The sequence below is a fragment of the Plectropomus leopardus genome, chromosome 20, assembly GCF_008729295.1.
Source record: "Plectropomus leopardus isolate mb chromosome 20, YSFRI_Pleo_2.0, whole genome shotgun sequence".
Classification (NCBI taxonomy): domain Eukaryota; kingdom Metazoa; phylum Chordata; class Actinopteri; order Perciformes; family Serranidae; genus Plectropomus; species Plectropomus leopardus.
The window spans coordinates 1,034,983-1,044,378 of record NC_056482.1 but is presented as its reverse complement, the minus strand read 5'-3'; the positions used below and the strand labels follow the sequence as shown (position 1 = coordinate 1,044,378).

At 40.2% G+C, this 9,396-nt stretch overlaps 1 protein-coding gene across 1 annotated transcript; it reads right to left on the bottom strand.

Annotated features, from left to right (window-relative positions):
* Positions 1-4,226: 4,226 nt before the first annotated feature.
* On the bottom strand, positions 4,227-8,857 carry naif1 (nuclear apoptosis inducing factor 1). Its single transcript, XM_042509776.1, has 3 exons — positions 8,307-8,857; positions 6,147-6,197; positions 4,227-4,777 (listed from the first exon to the last, which is right to left on the bottom strand). The coding sequence occupies exons 1-3, from the start codon at positions 8,749-8,751 to the stop codon at positions 4,227-4,229; spliced, it is 1,047 nt and encodes a 348-aa protein (XP_042365710.1). The 5' UTR covers positions 8,752-8,857.
* Between the last annotated feature and the right edge of the window lie 539 nt (positions 8,858-9,396).

The following is a 9,396-nucleotide window of genomic DNA, read 5'->3' as shown; positions in this document are numbered from 1 at the left end:
TGGCCAATTAGGGCTTTCAGTGTTTTATAAAACAGATAGAGTTCATGGGAACGGGAACAAACATGTAATTTGATCTAATTCAATGAAATTGTCATTTAAAGAAGGATATTTATAATTGTTTATTCACATAAAACTGCCGTGTTTTTAGCAGCTGATGGCCAAATTGGCTGTAATATGAGCGTGATCTTTACAACATTGTGAAATGAAACAACACATCGTTGTCAGTTGACCCAGCTTTGTTTTCAGCCAGTGAAATTCCTGGATTTGGTTTTTAAATGCCAAAAAGAGCTAGTCAGTGGAGCTATGTAAAAGAGCCATCCACGTCCACAGGCTAGGTCCTTGGTGTTGGTACTTGGAGAGTCACATATTCAATATGTAGCGACTATCTTCTATACTATCAAATGTTAAGTAAGGCATTCACAAATCAGCAAACATGTTTGCTTTTTTTTTTTACCTAAAATCTCAAACCCTTGACTACATGAATTGTTAAAATACATTTTTTCATCATATCTCCAGTCATCTTCAGTGTTATCTCCAGCATCAGGAAGCTCCCGTCACACCTCATTTAGGTCACAGGGAGAGAGAGAGTTAAGAGGCATTAGCACTGTTAGTAAACACAGAATACCAGGGAAAAGCCTTGTCTTAAGCATATCACACCCAGGTCTGAGTGAGTTGTCTTAATAAAATCCATGATCTGGCTGCCACTGAGATTAAAAAAAAATATGTATATTTCTTATCAACATGCCTGTGTGCTCGCCTGCTACAGTTCTTGTGTTTATGGAGATGCTAGCAGAAGTCACGATTCTTGAGTAAAGATTGAGTAATGTTTCAAAAGTTGATGTATTTTTACAATAGGATTCAAACTTAGTAGGTATTACACCAAAAGCATTCAGTTTGTACTATTTTAATATTTGTGATCGGTTGCTTAGAATTACGCAGTTTGTTGAACTGTTTGACAAGACTTAATCCTCAGAGCTCAGAGTAAAGCTGCTGCTCTTTGGTATCAAAAGGAGCGAGTTGAGACAAGTCGCCAAAAACAGCCCAGAGGCCAACCATGTCCAGAGCCTTCAGCATCACAAGCCGGATCTCATCCACGCCTGGTGCCTTCCCACTCAGAAGCTTATTAATTACCTCAGAAACCTTTGCCAGGCACGGGGTGAGGCTTCCACCGAGTCTTCAAACTCTGCCTCCTCCACAAAGAACGTGTTGGTTGGAATCAGGAGATCCTGATCCAGTGCTGGACAATGTCCCACTCAGGGTCAGCAGTTCTCCTGCTGCTGAAAACACCCTGAGCAAAGTCCTTGAACAAGTCATTGAAGTCAATGAAGTCTTCAAAGTCATCGAACAGTTTACCAGTCTTTGCGACCCACCAAAAGTGCTTTTCCACAGCCACACAGAATTCGTCTACTACACCTGGGTTTTTGTTTTTCCGTAAAGTCCATTCTGGCCTCCTGGTACCTGCCTGCTGCTTTAGGAGACCTTGTTAGTCATCTTCAGCCCTGGTGTCCACCAGCAGGTTCCCACCACAACAGGCACCACTGACTTTTTGACAGCAACTCCTCACAGTGAGCTCCACAATAGAGACATGGTCCCGTGGGATTCCCTAACCCCAGCCTCTGTGAGATGGATTAGAAATCCTTCAGGAGTCAGGAGTTAAAGACCTTGAAGCGAGACGTTCCTAGGACACTCCTGACTACATGTTTGGGTTTACCATATCTGTCCAACAGCCTACCACGCCATCTTATACTACTCACAACCAGGCAGTGATCATTTCACAGCTCCTCACCTGAGAATCCAACACATATGGCTGCAGATCTGATTATACTACCACAAAAACCACTGAAGACTCATCTTGGGCCAAAGCTACTCTGGTATGAGGAACACTTGAATCAAGGCAAACAATCTAAGCTCCAACATGGTGTTTGTTTGGTCAATCTGTGAAAAGCACAGAAGGTCAATAATAAAGCACCACTCAAGTTCACTTTGAACTAGCCATTTCTTCCCATCACCTCCCTTCCAGGTTTTTTCCATCATTACCATCAAGTGTCCCCCAAGAGAACTGTAGAGTCTCCAGGTGGTGTCCTTTCCAAGACATCACCCAGAAAGCCCAGTTCTCCAACCTGCTGTTCAGTGCAGAGGAACAAACAATAATCAGTCTTCCTCTCTGCAACTCATAGTCCAGCCTGTTTTCTTTCTGAACTTGTCAAATATGTCTGTTCTGTCATTGCTTTTGGCATATAAGAACATATGGAACGCAACTGGATGGCGTCAGCTGAGAGCGCGACATGACAGAACTGGTGGCATTGTTATCATATGCTGGTGGATGGCCGGATGGCACCAGCCATGTCCATGTGATACATGCACAGGTGGCGTCATTTGAGAGCACGGCAAGACAGAACCAGTCGCATGCGCATGAAACGCAGAAGGATGGTGTCAGGTAATAACGTTGCCAGTGATGATGTAATATATAGAGCACAAGTGGAGGATGGGTCCCACAAAAAACTGACTTTCATGTGGAAGTCTGGTATTCACTTCCTTCGTGGATGTGGGTTTTTTCTACACCTTACCATGTTCCTATTTTGCCTGAATCTAACCGTCCAAGACTTTGTTGCCTAATCCTAATCATTGCGACGGTCCTCATTGGTTGTCATGCGCTCTTGTTATGTAAACATAACGATGTGCTGCATCCTCCCTCCATGTGCAAAAACGTCATAAGTAGACATAGATGGTCACTGAGAGAGTGGCACCATGTGACCAATTGGGATGAGTCGTGTTGCACAGTCACATAGAGACTGCCCTGTCACTCTGGAAATGCAAGCTGGCATGTGAGAAACGTATTTTGCCATGGTTTTTCAACTACTACAGGACTGCAAGTATTAAATATTTACTAAAGTATAGTACTAAATTTTACTAAGGTGCTATTGACTAAACCACGTGTTTACCAACATATAGATCCCAACCTCTACAAGGGGATTCACAAGGGGTCACACGAGGCCTTCCCAATTTTAATGGGTGTAAGAAAATGTTTTATAAAAATATAAAGTAGGCCTGTGTCTCAACATTTCATTTATTTCTGTTAAAAAAACTAATTGAACTTATTATTTTTAAAGTGTAAATTATTATTAAAAATATAAAGTTAAATAATAATCTCAGAGGCTCTGTGAAAACCTGAAAAAAATAAACATAATGCAGATACAAAGTCTGCATTATGAACATTCCTTAAAAATACCAGGAAAACTCTTCTCTGATAAAAAATTAAATGTGCTCAACATTCATCCTAATTGCTTGTCTTACACAAATTTCCTGTAGTTATTGCGTTCATTTTTTTGGTTAACTGTAGTTTATAAGTTGTTCTGACTGTAATTGTTATGCATATAATATGAAATATCAATTTCAATTATTTAGAGATAATCTTTTTACTTAATGACAGATGATGGCAGAAGTTGGTACCGTGTAAGGCAATTTTAATTTTACTTTCCTGATTTTTACTGTGGACCTCTAAGTCACTTATTTCACCAAAAATACAAAATACATAACTGTGATATTCCAATGCTGCATGTCACATTACACAGATTTTATCCAAGTTAATAGATGCTATAAAACTACACTGCTGCTCTGCCAGTGATGATACCTGCTAACACACACTGACCTCTTGTGGTTGAATAATAGTGATGCACCCTGTAGGAAAACACAAGAGCTGATGAATTTCCTTCAAAGTTTTATTCAGATGTGAAGTGCACACTAGCTGAAGACCCCAGCTGACTCTGATGTAAAAGACAAGTCCCCTAACCCTGTCCTTCATTCAGGGAAAACTGCATAATGACTTCATGAAACTAAGTGTTCAGCCCACATCAGTGTTACCACTGCCTACAACTGCATTAAAAGCATCATTTCAATATCAAAAAATGATATTGAAAAATATAAAATCCAATGTATTAAATTACATAAAGTCACTGCTTATCATCAACAGAAAGCAAAAAAGTCAAAATAATGTTCAACATAACCTTTTCACTGCTTCCATGACTCTCTTTCCAAATCATAAAATATAAGTTAAATTCTGTACATGCTCACCCCCAAGGCAACTTTTGACAAGCTTTTCTTTGTTCACTGAAGTCTGTGTGCATGGATGCCACTATGTACAATGCGTGCACACGCGTACACACACACACACACACACACACACACACACACACACACACACACACACACCCACACACACACAGAGGCTATTGTGTCTCCTCGGGCTGCTGTGGAGGAGGTGGAGGTGTTTTGGGCCTGCTCTGCTCCTCTGCTCCTGCCCCGTCAGCTGTCGCTCCTGCTGCTGAGCTGCTGGAATTTGCAACCTCAATCCCACTCTGCAAGAATTTACGCAGGTCTTTCAGAGCGGGCCTGAGCATCTGCACTAACGCCAGCAGGGCAGCCTGGGTCCCCTCCAGCGCCTGGGCCTGTCTCTCCTGGGCGAACGCCTGCGCCTCCTGGGAGCGCCGCATCATCTGCAGCAGCTCGTTCTGGCCCTCCAGGTGCTGGGCGATCTGTCGGATGTGGACGTTGGTGACTCTCTGCTCCTGCAGCAGGCGGGCTGAGTTGAGGGCGATGCGGCTCTTCAGCTCCTGAGGTTTGGCCTGAGCCTGAGGCGGAGGTGGGGAAGCTGAAGATGAGGCGAGCATCTCCACCGGAGTCTCGACGGCCGCCACCACAGTGGGAGTGGAGTCGCTGACTGTGGTGGTGCAGTACTCCACCACGCCTCCATCCTCCAGGGTGTGGTACGTTGTTTCAGCTGGAAACAGGACAGAACTAGAATTACCACTACGTGGTTGTATGCCTCCAAACATGGACGCTTCACACATCTTTCCCCAGGCAGCATAGAAATCTGTACAATCAGCAAAGTTTCTAGATAAATGTCACCAATTCCGCATCTGAGCAAATATTAGGGGTCGACGGATTATCGATTATTAGGGCCAATATTTGGCATTTCACAGTGATTAGACCTCATAACACAACACATATCACTGGAAAAACAATCAGCTCTGCAAAAAACAAAAACAAAACAAAAAATCAGCTCTGCAAAAAAAAAAAACACTTGTAACAATTTGATAAAATATTGTCAACAGTTCAGCTCATAATACAGGTATAAATGTAAACAACTGTGTAGCGGGGGAAGGAAGGGGAGGGAAGCAGGAAAGGAAAAGATAAAAGGGGTTTTAAAAATAAAAAGTGTATGTGTGTAGACATGAACAGACAGAATGAATAATGCCAAACTAAACCCATCCTGCAAAACTCTTAAATATACTGTGTTTAGGTTGTTTTTTTGAAGTATCTTTATGTTCATTATTGATGTTGCTTTCTTACGTTTATCCAATATCCAATTAAATATCATCGCTCTGTTGACTTTGTATTCCGTTATATGCATGCACTAAATGGTGAATAAAGGGTTAAAAAAAACATCCAAGAAAAGAAAAAAAATGACATTCACAAAAATGAGACAGACGAGGTCACAGTAACCTTAACCTTTGACCTTTGACCATCAAATATTAATCTGTGCATTGTTGAGTCCACGTGGATGTTTGTGCTAAATTTGAAGAAACAGCTTAATGACGTTTCTGAGTTATAATATTCGAGAGAATGGGACAGACAGAAGGACAGAAATATGGACGTATGGACAGGCAACCTGAGAAAAAAATACCTCCAGCCATGGCTACTGAGCTGACAGTGCGGAGGCATTAAAACTGTTTTTCAGTTATAAGCTACTTCTGTTGAAGAGTCTGCAAGTTTCCATTCAAACCCCAAAATTAAAAATATAGTTGTGATCTACAAATTCTTTGGTCACTAAAAGCACCAGTTAAAGGAGTAGTTCAACATTTAATTATCCTGATGTAGCATACTACAACTGACAGTAATATTATTGGCATTTCGTTTAGTTTATTCCTGATTATGATTGCATAGTGCCTCATGTATCTGATATCACTGCTTATTATTATTCAGAATCTTTATTAATATTCAGTTCTATGTGCAGACACCTTTGTACCTTGTGACCTTTCAACTAAAAACAAAGCTGACTGATCTGCCTGTGTCAGGTATAGAGTATACAGAATATAGTATCACGCAGGTATGGAGGGATATTGTACAAAAAGTTTTTAAAATCTTACCATTCAGGGGCTTTGCTTCGTCACAGATTGTACCGGAGCCAGCTGGAAGAGCTGGAAAAAAAAAGACAGAAAACGATGCTAAAACCCCAACAAAAACAACCAGCAATCAGAGACAAAGAATAAAGAAAGCCATCAATTATTGGGGTAAAACCTGCAAAAATACTTCTATGATCCTTTAATATCCTCTCCTAAAAGTCCAAAACTACTGGAGTTACCTTTTAAATTAGTCATTAACCCTTTGAAACCTGGAACATCACTTTCCTTGTGCTGCTTTCAGACACTTTCCACAAGTACTGAAACCTCTGAAACCGGAGCAAATTCATTTCTTTCAAAAATATAGGGAAAAATGCTATAAGATAAGAAACGTTCAGCAAGTTGCCAGAAATTTATAAAATTTAGAAAATAGTTTTTTAAAAAGCTAGTGAAAAATGTCTCGGGAAAAATAAATAAAAGGAAAAACAGAATCATAATTACATATTTAAAATTATGTTACAAATTATCATTTGTAATTTTTGAAGCACTTATTTCCAGGGATTTTCTCTGTTGTTTTTAACTTTCTTTTTTTCTTTTTTCTTTTCTTCATCTTCTTTTTTTTAAAACAAATTTTCAGGTAATTTATTTGTACTAAAATTCTTGCAATTTTTTGGGTCATTCTTCTTTTATTGCTCATTGCCTTCTCCCCATCTTTTGTAAAGGAACCAAACCTATTCGCTCAGGTTTCAAACATTAATTTTGGGTTCCCAAAGTAAAGAAGGATGATAGAGAGGAGATCTATCTCTCTCTCTCTTTTCAATAATAAAACATTTTTCTTTACAATCAAATGTTGATTTAACTGGGTTTGCTTTAATTTATCATGAAGAAAAATGTAAATATTGATTGCACAACATAATGGCTGGGGAATTGTTTTGGTTTTTTTTTGTTAACATATCTCATTAAATTACATTTTTATTAGAAAAATGGTCTGTAATCTCAGTACTCAATAACATCTCATGTTCTGAATGTTGCTTTGAAAATGTTCTTCCTTTGTTCTCATGTAACATTGTGGGAACCTTTTATATAAAAAAACATTCTATGATCTGTCACCTCTCAACATTACCAAAACATCCTCAGAATGTTGCAGTAAGAACATTACGCTTTAGTCAGCATTTAACCTTAAAGGGACATTTTTTTTGTAACGACAAACATCCTTAAAGGGGTCTTTGAACATTACATTTAAATGTTTTCTTTAAAAAATTACTGCAACTTGCAGGTAACATTAGCAAATGTTGGGGAATGTTCCCTGCTAGCTTAATGTAGTGTTCAGCTGAATGTAATCCACAACAATCTACAACACAAATTGAGTTTTGCACACACAGTGTGTCTCAGCCTCTCAGATCGCTTTCTGAGCAACATTTCTCACCGAGCTCTGAAGATAAATCCACCAAAGGAAAACACATGACCTTTCTTGCTTATTATAGCTGCATCCATCCCCTCTGACTCTGCTGGTGAATCTGTGGTGTTCAGACAGAAAAACTTTGCCATCTTACTCTCACAGTGTGACCGTGGCGGCCGTGTTGACTGCAGTTAAGACATTTCTAGGATTTGGGGACATCTGTGGGATTTTAGGGCATTCCTAGGATTATAGGACATATCTAGAATTGTAGGACGTTTCTAGGATTTTAGGACGTTTCTAGGATTATAGGACGTTTCTTGGATTTTAGGACGTCTCTTGGATTTTAGGACATCTCTAGGATTTTAGGACATCTCTAAGATTTTAGGACGTTTGTAGGATTTCGGACATTTGTAGGATTTTAGAACATCTCTAGGATTTTAGGATATTTGCAGGATTTTAGGACATTTCTAGGATTTTATTTCATTGGCCCCCAGGCCATGAGTATCACTGTCATATTGCATAAAAAAGCACAAAACTGAGCTTGTTCAGCAGTTCAGCACACAGTACTAAAAAAATCACTCAGTTGAAGGTAATCTACAACAATCCACAACACAACTTGAGTTTTGCACACATAGTGTGTCTCAGCCTGAGCAACATTTCTCACCGAGCTCTGAAGATAAATCCACCAGAACACATGAACTTTTCTTGCTTATTATAGCTGCATCCATCCCCTCTGACTCTGCTGGTGAATCTGTGGTGCGCAGGGAGAAAAACTTTTGCCAACTTACTCTCAGCCAGTGTGACCGTGGCGGCGGTGTTGACGGTAACGGGCAAAGTGATCTCAGCATCCGAGTCTCCTGAAGGTAAGCTGATGATGGTGGCCTCCCCCAGCAAGTTACAGATCCGCTGCTGCATCGCGGTGAGGATGACGGGAACTGGAGTGCAGTCCGCGGAGGTCGCCTCGATGGCAGCCCGCGCCTGGGCGACTTTCCGCCGGACCTCCGTCTTCATGTCCGACCACTTCTTCTTCACCTCGGGCAACTCTCTGGGACAGGTGGTGACAGCGTTCACCTTTTTCAGGATATCCGCCCACGCGTTATTCTTTGCCATGTGGGTGACTCCAGCATTGAAGTGGTTAACCAGTGTGTGCTTTTGTTTCTCTATTTCTTCCACTATAATTTCCACCTCCCTCTCCGAGAAATTCATTTTTCTCTTTTTCGCGACCGATGCCATGATTGAATAAGTTGCTCTTTTGGTGAGGTAATTGTGCGTATAGTACGCAAAAATAGTAGGATTTACTCAATTGATGTGCGCAACGTAATGGCTTCCAGAATCGGCTTCTTCTTCCTACTAACAACGCTTACGTTAGCTGGGTGTGTAGTCCCGCCCACTAATTTCCTATTGGCTGGATGTCTTGCAGTCACGCTAAATTCTCTGTGACTATTGGCTTAACCAAACGTCAATATTCAACCAGCCCAATAAAATCAAAATAAAAACTCTCACTTTTATCTCACTGTATATTATAAGAGAAGTTGGTGAATTGAGTTTTTTGTTGTTGTTGTTGTTATATAAAGGCAATAGCAATAATAAACAGCAGTAACTTAGAAAATGAACAAGAAATAAAATGTTTTAAACTTTTTTTGAATGACATACATCTATAAATAAAGAAAAAATACACGGTATGTGCCATTGTGTGTGTGTGTGTGTGTGTGTGTGTGTGTGTGTGTGTGTGTGTGCGTGCGTGTGCGTGTGTGTGTGTGTGTATCTCATCTAAAAACATAGTGGCATCATGACAAAAACCTGGCATTTAAAGGGTTACAATTCAGCAAATTAATAAATATTTGATGTTTATAAGTAGAACTGATGTTGGTTAAAAAA